Source organism: Gymnodraco acuticeps, unplaced genomic scaffold (assembly GCF_902827175.1).
Source record: "Gymnodraco acuticeps unplaced genomic scaffold, fGymAcu1.1, whole genome shotgun sequence".
In the NCBI taxonomy this organism is placed as follows: domain Eukaryota; kingdom Metazoa; phylum Chordata; class Actinopteri; order Perciformes; family Bathydraconidae; genus Gymnodraco; species Gymnodraco acuticeps.
The window spans coordinates 44,499-61,081 of record NW_022991844.1 but is presented as its reverse complement, the minus strand read 5'-3'; the positions used below and the strand labels follow the sequence as shown (position 1 = coordinate 61,081).

Genomic DNA, 16,583 nt, shown 5'->3' with positions numbered 1-16,583 from the left:
ATATAGAGAGAGAGATAGAGAGAGAGATAGAGATAGAGATAGATAGATAGAGAGATAGATTAGATAGATTAGATAGAGAGAGAGATAGATTAGAGAGATAGATAGATTAGATAGAGAGAGAGATAGATTAGATAGAGCAGTGGCGAGCCGTCAGAGCCCTCTAGGCCCTCTGTGAGGGCCTAAGATATTCTAAAAAATAATATTTGAAAACATTAAAAAAAAAACATTTTTATTTTAAATATTATTTTTTATATTTTTTTGTTGTTACATTTTTCATTAGTTTTACCAAAATACATTTTAATTGATTTAATTGTATTTAAAATAATATTTCCAAAGAAATATTTCCAAAGAAATAAATCCTTCGAATCTGCCTGTTCAGTTTCTGTTGGAATGTGAAGGGTTAAATGCCGTCTCTGCGAGTGAGACGGGAGGGCTTGTTGGTCCCTCTCTACATTCACAGAGGGCCCAGCTATAGTAACTCAACGAGAGAGTAATGTCAAATGACAGTACAATTGACCAATCATATCTTCCCTCTAAATGGGCGGGCTTTATTTTCGCGGACTTTATGACAAGTTCCGCCCGCTGTGAGGTCTATGCAAGTGGTGCAGTGACGCGTCCTAAAACCCGGAAGTAAGCTGCGCTCGGATTCCCTCGACAGAAAGCAACGGGATTTCTCCAGAGGATTTTGGAAAATAGCTCGAAATAAGGTCTGTGGAAAACGAACCTGTTAGATAAATGCACGTTGTGTTCAGCCGGATAATATCCACATGTCTATCCTACTTTTATTATTTTTGAAACATAAATCTAATCGATAGATTTATGATCGATAGATTTATAATTAGCATAAATTCGTTCATGATGGCTCACTTCAGTGATAGTGATGACATCGTTGCGAAATTATTAACCGAGTCATTTTCAAGATTGAGTTACAATGATAAACTGGAGTGACAAAGGATCAGCTGAATGACCTGCAAGTGCTTCATCCAAAAGGACAGGAGGATGGACTTTGTGTGATTTGATCATCAAAGGTAGGCCTAAGTCATTTTCAATGCGGGCCGCAGTGCCGAGTTAATTCATTTGTAATTGCTACTTGGCTGTGGGTAAGCTGTCATGATAGGTGTTTATATAAATGGTGTTGTTCTGTGTGGTAGAGGGTCGCTGTCATTGATGCGTTTTGCACCCCGGGCCGCTGTTTTGATATTCCGCTGAAGTCTACGTTGAGACGTAATATCTCTTCTTTTTTTTCGAGGGGGGGGGGGTCAGAGGGCCTAGGTATAAAAGTCACGGCTCGCCACTGAGATAGAGAGATAGATAGAGAGATAGATATAGATAGAGAGATAGAGAGAGAGATAGATAGATAGATAGATAGAGAGAGAGATAGATTAGATAGAGAGATAGATAGATTAGATAGAGAGAGAGATAGATTAGAGAGATAGATAGATTAGATAGAGAGATAGATAGATTAGATAGAGAGAGAGATAGAGAGATAGATAGATTAGATAGAGAGATAGATAGAGAGATAGATAGATATAGAGAGATAGATAGAGAGATAGATAGATTAGATAGAGAGAGAGATAGAGAGATAGATACTTTATTGATCTCAATTTTGGAAATGTTTGCATTGCAGCAGCATAAAAAACACAAAGGAATGTACATAAGAGAAATTAAGACACAAGAAATGAACAGGCCAAAATATTTCAGAAATAAAATAGCATACAACATTTAAAAAGTTAAAGAATAAAACATTTACAGTGTGTGTCAAATGTCATTGTGTTAAATGTTGTTTTATTGCTCGATTTTAATTTGACATTTTATTTCTTTCTTATTTTTTACCCCTGTTTTTTTTACCCTATTTGAGCACCTGATAAACGCTTGATAAATAAAATGTCAACATATAATATATATAGTATATATTTGACCACAATCTTTTTAGTTATATTAGGTTACACAGAGAACTCCTTTGTGTTACATTTAAATGAAGGAAGTATAAATATGTACATGCCGCCTGCCTGGATTGCTAAATAAATATTATGTGATGCAACATTACATTTGGAAACAAATTGAGGCGAGTCAGAACCCAAAGGACAGTGGCTTTTTATTTGAGAAATGCACTAAAACGCCACGACAGGAAGTAATGGAGTCCTCATCACGTTAATGATCGCCTGACAGATATACTCACTGCGTCTGGCTGGGCCCGCCCCAGATGCCATGTGATGGCCATCTGCACACAGGACTGGCTCACATCAGGGAGGGTGGCCATGATCATCTCCATGGTGACAGCATCTTTGTCTACTGGGGGGGGGTGTCTCATGGTGCAGGGGGTGTTCGGGACCCAGGCGCACCAATCAAACTGGAGAAACATCAGAGAGAGGAGGAGTCAGAGCCCTGAGTGGGATGTAGAACTATTTCCTCCAACAATTTACATCTCAAAACTGACTTTTGCAATAATCAGTGTGAGAAGAAGTACTTAGTAAAAGTACAAATACTATTATCTTAAAGTACTCCATTATAATTAAAAGTCCTGATTTCAACATGTTACTTAAAGATCTCCTATCATCAAAATATACTTAAAGAATAAAAAGTTCTCATTCTGCACAATGACCCATTTCGGAAGAATATAACGTACAGAAGTATTATCAGCTAAGTGTACTTTAAGTATCAAAAGTAAAAGTACTTGTTGCAGAATGGATCTTTTCACAGTATTATATTATTATGGTTATATATTATCCTGTTTGTATACATGTAGGAGCATTTTAGTATGATAGTTGGTCAATATTGAGCAATTCAGATACTTGAAATCCAGAGTATATTAGTATTACAGTACTGCATTACAATATGTTTTATATGTACAAAGTAACTGTATCTGTGAGTGTTAAATAAATATAGTGGGAACAAAAGTGCAACATTTGCCTCTAAATGTAGTGGAGTAGAAGTTTAAAGTAGCATTAAATGAATATACTCAAGAACAAATATGTCAAACAGTACTTAAGTACAGTACTTGAGTGAATGTGATGTGAGCACCTGTCCGTTGTTGGTGGCAGCGTGCTGGGCTGTGGCGATGAAGATGACCACTGACAGCAGGGTGCTCAGCTCCTCCAGGGTCAGCCTGCTGGGCAGACCTGAACAGGTGGAAATAATCAGGACTAATTATCTCATGTTTATATATGTTTTGTATGTATTCTGGTTTTTGTGCTTTTACGTTGTAATCAGGGTTGGAGTTATGTGGGAGCCAATGGGAGCTGAGCTCCCATAAGGAGGGGTCTGGCTCCTATGAAAGCAGTGAAATCATATATCTATGGGGGTCGCTAATACATTACCAACAACCATTATTTTAATCACAAATAATGCATGTGTCAACGTAATGAGTGTTATTTACTTTAATGAGGTAAATAGGCTAAAATAAAAACATGTTTTCCAAAAGAACTACGCATCGTATTCTCTCTTGAATGACAATATGCCAGCACTGCACCTCCAAGGTGCGCAATAAATGATTGCGCAATCTATGCCTGTGAGCGTGCTGTGCGAGCCGAGATGATGTGTGTGTGCGTAGTTGAACCTTTTCATATTTAAGTTTGTAGCAAGTAGAGGGCTGTGTGTGTGCACACACACGGTTAGTTTTAAAGACCCCATAAAACTCAGATTATAACTCGAACCCTGGTTGTAATAAAATAATGATATACATTAAACTGACCAAAGTTGGGCAGCTCTGTGAAGCCCTCCTGAGTGATGTCTCTGAACCAGGCCTGGAGCTCCTGGTCCTCCGTCACGTCCTCGTCTGACTGGTAATAAAGACCCACAATGCCCGAGACAAAACTGGAGAAAGAGGCGCAGAAAACAAATGATTTATTAATAGGTTAACAGTTCCTTCATTATTTTACAATCCCAGTTTCAAGTTTCAGACAGAGGGCGAAAAGAGATGCTGCAGCACAGGCAGTATGAGAAAGATAAAGAGCTTTCTGAACATTAAAGCATGGAGACACGTCACAGTAGAGACACTACATACAAATATGAACCTGAAAATGATCATAACCTGTGTACAAACACACAAAATACGTATTTATATTGTTGAACTCCAGGGGGCTCTGTACAAGTCTGTATCATTATAACCACTCAGGTACCTCAATATAAAAAAACACCCTACATTGTGATATGGCTTTATAAAGCTCTTAAATGTGTACAAGCATGATCATTCATGTCCTACAATATTATTATGGAATAAAATGGATCTGAAAAAAAAATGAAAGTGTGGAAGAAAGATCTGCTAAATATCGGTTGATACACCGCTACCCATTATTACATTTTAACATCATATCTGCAATGGTCGAATCACATGTTAGGGCTTAATATCCCTTTGGTGGATACAAAGTGAACACAAGGACATTCTAACTGGTCTGTTGTTTCTGAGATCCCTGGGTCTTCTTGTTTGCAGAATAAAGCAGAGCCAGCAGCATGTGTGTGAATACAGAGAGTGTGGTTGTGTACCTGTGTATGGCCTCCCACAGCATCAGACTGTTGTCTCTGTAGAAGTATTTGGGGAGCTGGAACACACCCCTGTCAGCGAAGTCGTTGGGGGGCTGCAGGGAGCGGTACGTCAGCACCTTGTACTCCCTCTGGGCCAGGATCATAAGGCCGTCCCCCCCGGTGGACACAACCTATACACACACACACACACACACACACACACACACACACACCACACACACACACACACACACACACACACACACACACACACCACACACACACACACACACACACACACACACACACAGACACACCATGGTTAGCTCCATGATTATCGGATGCACACACATGCACACATTATATAATGTTCAAATCAAAATGTAATTATGTAGCACTTTTCATACACAAAAGTGATTCACCAGCTTTGTGATTAAAAACAACTAAGGAACTGAATAAAAAAGGAATAAAATCAATAAATAAATTCAAATAAAATACATACAAATAAAATACATAAAATCAGATACAATCTGAATAAATCCTTGCCCTCAGGTCTTCTGGGAGGCTGGTCCACAGTGGTGGGCCGTAATAAGAAAAAGACGCCTCACCGGGGGTCTTTGTTTTCACTTTGGGTATGATTAAACTGCCGGTAACAGAAGACCTGAGGGGTCCAGAGGGGTTAAAAGCAAAACTGATTTAAAAAAAAGCTAGGCCCAAGACCAAGAAGAGCTTTAAAAACCAATACAAGTATTTTAATATGGATCAAACTATGAGGTGGGGAAGTTAAACCTTCCAGTTACATATTATTTTTCAGTGACACACCCTTTTGAAGATGCCGTTGGACGAGAGGAGCTGAGTGCGCCCCCTGCAGTTGATCTCCAGGGTGTAGCGCAGGTGAGGGGACAGGAGCTGCAGGAGAAACAGAACACTGATCAGAACACCATGACAACCAGAGAACATAACAGAAAAAGGTTACAATTCCTCTGCAATGCGAGTAATAGACATAGATTGCTGTTTGTTTGTTTGTTTGTTTGTCTCTTCTTAGTCTGTTTTTGTTTTGTGGGTTTTATTATGTGTTGTCCTTAATATGTTGGTACCTTGTAACTTCTGGGGGGAAAACATATTGGGAAGAGAAATAATGTTTTCATTCATTAATTGTTTCCAGTTGCCTCTATTTTTTTACTTTAAAGGCTTGCCAGTAAAATAATTATGGAATTATGAGCCACCAGAAGTCCTTTGAGAGTGCCATTAGTATTTGTTGTTGTGTTGGTGTAAGTGAAGAAGGCTCTGAAGAAGACAAGAAATAGTAATAGTAATAAATAGCACCTACGAATATCTTGTTGCAATAGATGAGAGTAACAAAGAGTAACACTTCCGGGCAAAAATAACGGCTCTGCCCACTTTTGGGGGAAAACAACGCTGTCAGTTGAACGGCGGTCAATACAAATTGTGAAGTTTTTGCCAATCCGATCAGAAATGTAAGAAAACCGGAGACTTTTGGATCTTCAAAGAGCCCGATTCCAATGGCCAGACAGGCAAACAATTGCATTAAGCCATTAGAAATCGACGATCGGGCTCGATATATGGTTAAATATAGCAGTAGGCGATCGATTTTCATAGATGAGAGTAACATCTAAGTGACTTTACGGCCCCGCCCACTTTTGGGGGAAACAACGCTGTAATTTGAATGGCGATCGAGCCTGAAGCCACAGAGCTCTTCTGTTACTGTCCTTTCTTCTTAGAGGAAGTACAGAAACACTGAACTCTTAATTATTTTTTATGTTTGAGGTGCAATAAACGACACAGCAGCTTTTTGGCATGTTAAAACTATTATGTTCCGCCTCGCTCATGAGAGTAACAGCTGGAGAAATTACAGGCTCGTCTACTGATTTTAATTTAACCATATATCGAGACCGATTGTCGATTTCCAATGATCGAATGTAATTGTTTGCCTGACTGGCCATTGTAATCGAGCTCTTTGAAGATCCAAAAATCCACGGTTTTCAAAAAAATGTGATCGGATTGGCAAAAACTTCAGAATTTGTATTGACCGCCATTCAAATGACTGCTTTGTTTTCCCCCAAAAGTGGGCGGGCCGTAATTTTTGCCAGGAAGTGACGTAGGTGTTACTCTCATCTATTGCAGGTTACCTTTGTCACTACCCGATCCATCCCCCTGCCCGATCGGTACTGCGCATGTGCGAGACGAATTTAACTTCTGTTAGACAGCCATATGCCATACATTTTTGCATACATTCACGGTCAATATTTATTCAGTATGATAGCTGTCTAACAGAAGTTACATTAACTTCTCACTTATTCTGACAATGTACTTAACCCCAAATAAAATAACCCAATAAAAAGAGTTGTTAAATAATAGTGAAGTCACGTTGTAATAACAATAACTCATCTCTCTCTCGTTTTCTTTTTGAGCTTTGCTAAAAGCCACTGTGTCAAGTGTCCTTCTTGGGTTGCCGTCCGGAGTTGTCCAATATGGCGGACCATCTCGCACATGCGCAGTACCGATCGGGCAGGGGGACGGATCGGGTAGTGACAACCTTAAAGGAGACATGTCATGCTTTTCCGGTTATTACCCGTCCCCTTGTATGTTATGAAGGTTTTTATGCATGTAAACGGTCTGCAGAGTCACAAACCCTCAAAGTACACCCTGTAGCGAGTACCCTGTAACCATTTGATTCTTCCGGGTACGGCATAATGTCAACCCGTACCCGGAACGAAATGGACCAATCCGTGGAGCCGTTACGTTACGTCCGCGGAGCCATTACGTTAAACCCCCGCTGATTGGTCCAAATTGACCAATCCACGGACTTCCCCCCCCCACACACACACACACGCACACACAGTGCAGGCCTCCCTGGCTGCAGGCTGATAACAGACAGTTGGGATCGCGGAGAAATTCTCTCTGCAGACCCATTCTCACAGCGTTTATCAGCCTTTTTCTTACTCCCACACTTATTGTTTTTACTTCGGCTGTGACTTTGTGTGTGCTCAGGGTGAGTTTGGCTGTGTTTAGCTGTGTATCGCTAAACAAGGAAACAACAGCTCCACGGAGCTCAGCGCGATTCACAACGTCCCGACCAATCAGAGCACACTGTGCTCACAGGGAGGGTGGGGGCTGGAGCTATTGGAGCTACAAGGAGCCGTTAAAGGCAGAGAGGGAAATTCAGTGAATCCACGTCGTTTACAGAGATGCTGTTTGAGAAACCAATGTGAGTTTGGAAAATTGCACAATATAAATCTATTCTAGTAGACCTCAACAATGGAATTATGATCAGTGGAAATGGCCATGACATGTCTCCTTTAACCTATAAATATATGTCAAAGTGTATTTAAAGGTGGGGTATGTAAGTTTGAGAAACCGGCTCGAGATCGCTAGAATTTGAAAATACACGACCGGAGAAAATCTGCCACTTCCTTATAGAGCCCAACACACACGAACGCGCACATGACCAATGAGGGCACGAGATAAATTTGTGCACAGATGGAAGGCTGACAGGCAGGTAGGCCATCCATCCAGTTATTTTAGCCGGGCCGGCTAAAATGATTGGTCGTGCTTTTTACAGCACTACGGCTTCCACAGATGACGTTTTTTTTATGGATTTTTTGTCAAAGCACTTCAGATATTCATTGCTATCGGGATGTTAAGAGCATTCCATGGAATATAACAAAAAGTGTATCTCGAGCCGGTTTCTCAAACTTACCTTTAATAATTCATTTATATTTGTATTCACTAATAATCTAAATCTAAAAAATAACTAGTGACTCAAAGTTGTCAAATAAATGTAGTGGAGTTAAAAGTAAAATATTGGATTCTAAAATTACAGTATTAAGTACAATTTTTAAGGTACTTGTACTTCACTTCAAATTATTACCAGCTAACATTTGAAAATGAGTCTTGTAGTTTCACATTGACCACAATATGTGACCTTGAAACCAGAATAGTACAAACACATGGTTTAATATTCTCACTGAAAGCTACAGTTTTAATTATTAAGTATAATGGAATACATAAAACTTGTGCTTGTCTGATATTGTTCTTAAGCCCAATTTTCAATAAATGCAGTCAATTAAAGTTTTTAACAAATCTTATTTGATGAAAGAAGCCCAATAACTTATTTGCAAAACAAGTTTGAAATAGGTATACCTCACCTCTAGTGAGTGGCCCAGCCCTTTGTATATTTTTCTGTAAGTGGCCCTCAGTGACAGATGTTTGGACCCCCCGATCAGACGTACAGACTGTACCTTGTATACGGGGTGCACGGCGGGCAGCTGCCTCAGGGTGGACACACAGAACACCTCCACCACCAGGTGGGTCCGCAGCAAGTGGGACAGCAGCTGGAACACCTGGAACTCAGAGTGACGCACCCACATCTTAGCCATCAGCCAGGCCAGGGGGGGATCGCTGGGCAGGAAGATGGGGGTGTCCCGGTCCGGATTCTGCTCCAGCTGAGGACAAGCAAGGGAGACTATAACAGGCAGTCAAAGGTCAAAGTTCAAAGGCTTTATTGTTACGCAGCAGCTACTGGTCTAGTTGCCAGCACTGTGAACCCCAAAGTTATATGATACAAATGTATAGTAGGGTCCCCAGTACATAGAAACTGCTGGATGCTAACTTGCATATGTTGGGTAATTTGCACAATTAGCATCAGTTGCGTTAATTTAAATGAATGGCATTATAGCCTGTGTAAACAATAGTAAAAACATTACTTAGCCCATTTGGACTGATTGTGGGGGTTATTGAGTATGCTGAATCCATTTCTGATATTTTTAGAATCTAAAGTGGCAGTTTTAATCAGAAAGTGTTCATATTTGTACTCTCGATGGGCTGATTTTGAATAGCATGTTGCAACAATTAGATATAGAGAGAACAAGATGAACATTATTATCTCTACTTTCGCCATTTTTTCCCTCTCAAATAAATAGGCAATCTGTCCAATCCAAATGATCCAGAGATCCCTAAATCTTCCAAATCGACAGAAACAAATTAATCGAAATCAGCCCACCGGGAGTACACATATTGGCATTCTCTGGTTAAAAGCATTATTGATCCTGAAAATGTCAGAAATGGACTCAGCATACTCAATAACTCCAAAAACCATTGCATGCAACAAATAAAAGAAGAAACAAAGTATAAATAAAGTAGGGAAAGAAAATGCTTCAGGACTAATGTGGACGTAATGCAGGAGAAGTTAACTGTATAGCTTAATAGATGAAGATGACTACCTGTATAGCAATGGGCATGAGTCCATTGTCTGGGTGCAGGTACAGCAGACAGAGGGGGGCCGCGATGAACTGGGGTCTCCCTCTGATGGTGTTGGTGGGGATCCCGTCCATGATGGCGTAGTCCAACAGGTAGATGTTCCCTGCCTGGGAGAAACAAGTCAGAGACAAAATGACTGACGGAAGAACCTACACTTCACAGATGGAAAATGTTAATTAAACCTAGAAGAACAATGTCAGAAGACAGTAATAAGGAAAGACAATGAATCAAGATATGGAACAACATTTACAAAACTATGTACAGTAGATGAGATAAGCCACACACACACGTGTGTGTGTGTGTGTGTGTGTGTGTGTGTGTGTGTGTGTGTGTGTGTGTGTGTGTGTGTGTGTGTGTGTGTGTGTGTGTGTGTGTGTGTGTGTTGTTTTATCAGTTTTGCAAGTAGTGGGGGTGCAATATTATTTTATGACAACCATTTTTCATTGACGTTTTTGTTCTTTAATTAAATAATTAATTAATTAATTATTACTGTTTCGATATTTCAATTTTACTCTATTCTTTGTTTTGAGGAAGTGACATTTTGTGTCATGTTGAAATGTTCACTGTAGTGAATTCAAACCCCCACTACTTCAGTAAAAATAAGATTTAAAAAAAATGACTGAAGTTGCATTTTTTTGGTTCTCTCCTCCACCTTGAGTTCTTTGTCCAGGTGGGTCCCCAGAGCCATGGAGCTCTGCACCATGTTGGGAACTACTGGGAAGTTCTCTGGAAGCTTCCGGATAATCCGGATCATCCTGGGGTTAGAGCCGTTCATACACTGGTAGCCGAAGAACCAGTCCTCCTTCCAGTGCTCCATGCAGTACTCTGGGCCACACACACACACACACACACACACACACACACACACACACACACACACACACACACACACACACACACACACACACACACACACACACACACACACACACACACACGATGTTAAATTAACACTGAAAAACCAAGAAAAGTTACCAGAGCTCGAAGAAATGCAGGCAATTGATTGACTTTGTTATTTTGAGTTGATAAAAAAAGCCATCTTTTAATTTGAGTTTATTTAATCCGCAAAATAGACCTAGTTAATACAAAATGATCGGTGAAATTAACAAAAAAAACAGAAGAACATTTCTGAGGAACTCAAACTATTGAAAATGATGTACAAAAAAGTCACATAAAAAACACAAAATCAGATCACTATTACATTTCCCAAAAAGTGAGATAAGTAGCAGGATTACAGTGTCAGTAAAAACCTAAACAGATCATATAGTGTTTGTTGTAAAGGATCAGATGTTATCTCTTCTCTGTAAGCTGTACTGTTCTGTAGGCTAATACTTTAAGTGTGAATCTATACGCCTACTGCCTGAATCTGCTTTATGGTTTTCACTTTCTTTGGTTAATTTGTTTTGTTTTTAATTCAGTAGGTGAATCTATTATGTTCATAAAATAGTGTGTGTGATCTTAACTGTGTGTATTAAACTAAAACTGAGCATTTTCTGTCGGCTCAGATTTTATTTCTGCTTTTTTAAACTGTAGTATGTGCTCATGTGTTTCAGTGTTGGTACACCAACACTGAAACGCTGCTGCCTGGATATGCTGAGTGTAAGGTTTTCCTATGAATAAAATCATTTCTGATCGAAAATATCTAGCTTTCATCTTTTCTAAGGTCACATTGTTCTGTTGTCATAATACACTTAAGTAAAAAACATCTTATTGATATTAATTTTCTTTCCACGTACCTTTTTATCTTTTTCATTAAATTATGAAACAGTATGCATATATAAAAAGCAAAAAAAGAGTATTATATTTAACTTCCATCTTTCGTTGCTGTGTTATTAAGAAGTCTTGTCGCAAAATGTTGTATTTCTCGTGAAACCCAAAGTCTTTTAGTCATTCTGTTTTTGGAGGAGTGTGGATTTACCTACCGGCTATGGGACTTCGTAGTTTCCAGAAAATTCGTTTGAAATCCTCCAAGTCATTCCAAGACTTCCCAAAGCTGATGGCCAGCTTCTTCAGAGACAGCTCGAGCAATCTGAGGCGAAGGAAGAGAGCATCACATTAAAACAGTATCTCGTTCATTCTAATACTGTCAGTCCTGAAAGACCCTCTGAATTCTGCACTCAAAGCTACCTCTTGTATCTGCACATATATCACTTCTTTTTTATTTGTACGGATATATCAATATGTCATCTATATTTTGTGTAAATATTGCTATATTCTAGCAATATAGTTTTCTTAAAATATATATTTTTTAAATAATAGCTTTATTTGTTGGTCCTTTTCTTACAATTAACTCTTTGACTGTGTTTATGCATTCACAAAAACGCCAAGGCAAATTCCTCGTAAACCAGTTGGCAATAAACCTGTTTCTGATTCTGAGGAAGTAGGAACTCAAATCTTATCAAGGGACTTTCTTGGTAAGAACTAGATCTAGTCTGATAGTGTGATAAACAAAACTGAGATACGTGTGAACCACCTACGCGTAGTGCAGTGAATGTTCAAAGTCACTCCTTTTCTCGTTGTCGAAACGTTCATCCTGGGGTAAATCTGCTTCTGTTTTGGCGTCGATACATCTGGGAATCCCCGGAGCCCATGTGACCCATCTGAAAGAGGAAGAAAGAACAGTGCATCATATGAATATTAATATGATTCACACAGTCTGTAAAGGCCTTCAGTGTATTGTGAGGTTGTGGACCTGTAAGTGGCCTGTCTCTCCTGCAGCTCCTTCCTCCTGTGCTCCAGCAGCTGGGGTAAGGAATCTTGCATTGGGGTCTTCGCTAGGGAGAGGGGGAAAACATGAAAGTGCATGTTCAGCATGAATTCAGTTCACAGGTTATTCTTTTTGGGGTAAAGACATAGGCTCCATTCATGTGGCATGTGATGATGATATCTGATACACTGGCCTTTGCATTCATTCCTGGTACAGGTCTGCATCATTCCATCCAAATTCGCAAATGAGTTGGTTGCCATTGGCGGACAAATACAAAATTAACGACATAAAAAAACCTGGATGTCATCCAACTTCCTCAAGCTCAACAACAGGAAAACAGAGCTCATGGTTGTCGCACCCAAGGCGCTGCTCCAGAAGGTTGGTGACTTCATCCTTGAGGTTGACGGCTGCTCCATCTCCCCATCTCCTGAAGTCCGCAACCTGGGTGTCATCTTTGACTCCACCCTTTCCTTCCACTCCCACATCAAGTCTGTCACCAAATCTGACTTTTTCCATTTAAAGAACATTGCCAGACTCCGACCGTCACTCTCGGAGTCGGTTGCAGAAAGCTTAGTCCATGCTTTCGTCACCTCCTGCTTGGACTACTGCAATGGTGTCCTGTTTGGGGTCCCCAACAAAACCCTGGACAGGCTCTAGTATGTTCAAAACTGTGCTGCTAGGGTACTCACACATACAAAGTCCCGCACAACCTACAAAGTCCTCCTCCTTACCTACAAGTCCCTCCATGCCCCCCGGTACTTATCGGACCTCCTCCGCCCACATGCCCCACCCCGGAACCTGCGGTCTTCAGACTCTGGCCTGCTTACCACCCCCCGCACCAACCTGCGAACCTTCGGGGACAGATCCTTCAGTGTGGCAGCCCCCACCCTCTGGAACGCTCTCCCTGCAGAGATCCGCAACATCCCCACGCTTGACGCCTTCAAAAGGGCCCTCAAGTCCCATCTGTTTGCCAAGGCCTTTGGCCCCTAATCTATTTGTTGTTTTGTCTGTCTGACTGTTTATCTAACTGCCTTTTGTTTTTGTTTGTTTTTATTCCTGTTTTTCTCTGAAAAGCGACCTTGGGTCCCATGAAAGGCACTATATAAATCCAAGCTATTATTATTATTATTGAATATTCCAGTTGAAGAGAAGAAGTGCCTTCAAAAAGCAGGTACAACTTCATATATGAGTCATATTGATTGTGGAATTGCTGCATTCCGTTTTCAATTCTACTGACCAGTGCAGCCATCCACAATAAATACAAAGCTTATTTATAACCCTCCTCTCTCCCCCCACACAGGCATCATCCATGACGTTCTGGAAGGGAAAACTTACTTACTGCAACCTTTTTCTAGCTGTTGCTTTTAGCTGTAACCATCAATTCACCACCCAGTGTGTCAGATGCATAAGGTTAGCCATACCTTAACCTTTGAGCCTTAACTGTCATTCTTTCTTATAGCCAGCAGGGTTTGTCTCTACGGGTGCAAAACGAAGTCCTATTGTATAGAAGTCTATACGAAAATTACCTTAATCTGCTCTTGATTTATTTCCTCATTAAAGGTCTCCTATTATACTATTTTTAGGCATATATTATAGGTCTCAGATAAAACATGTCTATGAAGTGTTTTGCTCAAAATACCAAACAGATCACCCATTGCCTAGCCATGCCTCATACCCCTCTATTTCAGCCTGTTACTAAAGTGCTGTTTCTTCGTCCGTAGTAAAAGAGACGAGGTCTCATGCAGGAGAATTCTACCCAGATATTCAGCAAAATGCTGCCGTGATTAAATGCCATATCATGTTCCAAACCACATCAAGCATTATTTCTGAAACAATATGGAGCTCAAATGCTTTTTCTCTTGTGGGTTTACCACAAGGTGAGTACTTCTTTTTGCTTTTTTACTCATACTCTCTCCAGTACTGCGTTAGCTCTGAGTGTTAGCGATGCTTGCTAATGTAAACAAAGACCATATTACTTCCAAAACACTTCGGGCATTGTTTCTGATAGCGACGTTTCTGATAGGGCCGTGGGTGTAAAGCATAGGTGTAAAGCCAGCCCACATTGCCGATATTACATCATATCAGACGCAAATCTGGATCAGCTCTGTTGTACCCCCGTTTTTAGAGATTTGGGAAAGGAGGAAAAGGGAGAGGGTTTTGTTTTCTGACACTTTGTGAGTTCCCTTACACACCGGGTGTGAGGATCTTCAGTGCTGCCTCCTTCTTTTCGTGTTTGTTGTTGTCTGTCTGTCTTCCTGGCTGGGCGTAGCTGACCTACTTTCGATTCCCGCCAACTCACCTCCTCAGCTGTTGCTCGTCACTCTGATTCAACTACTCACCTACACCTGCTTATCTACCCGGTTTTCGTCATCCAGTATTCACCAGTTCGTCGTCTCACCAGAGTGGTAATACGTCTTGGTATTTAGCTCTTAGCAAAACCTAATCTCAGTGTTCCTGTAAATCCTCACCTTATACTCTCTCTGTTCAGAATCCATCTGCCTACTCCTCTGCCTGCCACGTCCAGCCACCAACCCCTCGTCTGTGTTCCTCCGTGCTTCCACGCACACCTGCCCCAGCCTGCTTGCTCTCGTCAGCTCTGAATCCCCGGCTTACCTCGCCTGTGTTCCTCCGTGCATCTCCGCACACCCGGCTTCGGACCTCCGCTCCACCTCCGAAGATAGGCTACTCCCTGACCCTGGACATTGTGAATATCAAGCTGTTCAGCATAACCGGTTTTGGAAATAAAGCCTTTTTGTTTCTTAAACTTCAGTCTCCTCTCAATAGTGTTCAGTATTGTGGGTTCACACCTGTAAGCTCTCGGAGAGCGTAACAGTACGAACTGGTCAATATGAACCCCTCTGACACTGGATCGGATTCCTCCGCTGTTCGGCACGCCCTGTCTCATCAGGGAAACCTTCTGGGTCAACATGAGCAGATAATTTGAGCTTTAATTGACAGCAATCAGTCCATGGCACATCACATCACGAATCTTGCAGCCCAGATTTCAACCCTGACGTCTTCTGCTGCAATTCCTGCAATCCCCTTCAGGAATCCACTCCATGTCGGGACTTTTCCATCACCGATCCAGAGCCTTTCCACGGAGAGGCGGAGAAATGCAGAGGATTTATTTTTCAATGCAACAAGGTATTTCGCCAGCGCCCCTTGTCCTTTTCTTCTGATGTGACTCAAATTAACTATGTGTTGGGTTTGCTTCGTGGCAAAGCATTAACCTGGGCCGAAGCATTGAGTTATTCTGTGGATTACGACACTCTTTCCTTTGGAGTTTTTTCTGAACATTTGTCCACTGTTTTTGATCACCCCGACTACTCTGGCTCAGCTGCAAATCGTCTGCTAAATTTGCAACAGGGGACTCGTACCGTTGCAGATTACTCTATCGAGTTTCGAACACTGGCGGCAGAGGCTCGATGGGACGAGGCGGCTCTAAGGGCAGTGTTTGTTAGGGGGTTGAAGGATCAACTGAAGGATGAGCTGGCTGCAAGAGATGAGCCTGCTGACCTCCAATCCTTAATCTCCTTGGTGTCTCGTCTCGACAGCCGGCTACGGGAACGCCGTGCGGAGCGAACGCTGCGTTCTCCTTTTTTTCTCTGCCTAGTAAGTTAAACAACTCACACAATTGTGCTCCCTCTGTATCCAGACCGTCTGGCTTCACCTCGCCACCTCGCGTGCCCACCTTTGCTAAGGAGGAAGCAATGCAGTTGGGACGCGCCGGACTATCTCCTGAGGAGAGCCTTCGACGTCTGAGGTCTGGAGAGTGCCTGTATTGTGGGAGATTGGGGCATTTCCTTGCTGTTTGTCCTGTTCGCCCAAACGCAGGGGCTCGTCAGTACATTTGGGGGTCCTGACGAGTCCACATCCAACACCAATTGTAGCCCCAACCTTGCGCCGTTTTCTCATTCCTGCCAGACTTTGTGCAAACACTCAGACCTTGCCCCTCTCTGCCCTCATTGACTCTGGAGCAGAGGACAGTTTTGTGGACCTGGAACTAGCCAACCAGCTGGGTCTCAAGTTGGAAACCTTACTGGATCCTATGACTGCTTATGCTCTAAATGGTCAAAGCATTTCAAGAGTCACACAGCAGACACAACCTGTAACCTTGATTATTTCTGGAAATCAC

At 41.5% G+C, this 16,583-nt stretch overlaps 1 protein-coding gene across 3 annotated transcripts in view; it reads right to left on the bottom strand.

Annotated features, from left to right (window-relative positions):
- Positions 1 to 2,179: 2,179 nt before the first annotated feature.
- alox12 (arachidonate 12-lipoxygenase) overlaps positions 2,180 to 16,583 on the bottom strand; it is a gene marked incomplete at its 3' end in the record, with an annotated part of 44,225 nt that continues 29,821 nt past the window's right edge. For all 3 annotated transcript variants that reach the window (XM_034199862.1, XM_034199864.1, XM_034199863.1), the window contains 11 exon segments: positions 2,180 to 2,350; positions 3,022 to 3,119; positions 3,692 to 3,813; positions 4,483 to 4,652; positions 5,284 to 5,370; positions 8,724 to 8,927; positions 9,705 to 9,848; positions 10,394 to 10,566; positions 11,664 to 11,770; positions 12,219 to 12,341; positions 12,434 to 12,515. In XM_034199862.1, the coding sequence (XP_034055753.1) occupies positions 2,180 to 2,350; positions 3,022 to 3,119; positions 3,692 to 3,813; positions 4,483 to 4,652; positions 5,284 to 5,370; positions 8,724 to 8,927; positions 9,705 to 9,848; positions 10,394 to 10,566; positions 11,664 to 11,770; positions 12,219 to 12,341; positions 12,434 to 12,515 (1,481 nt within the window).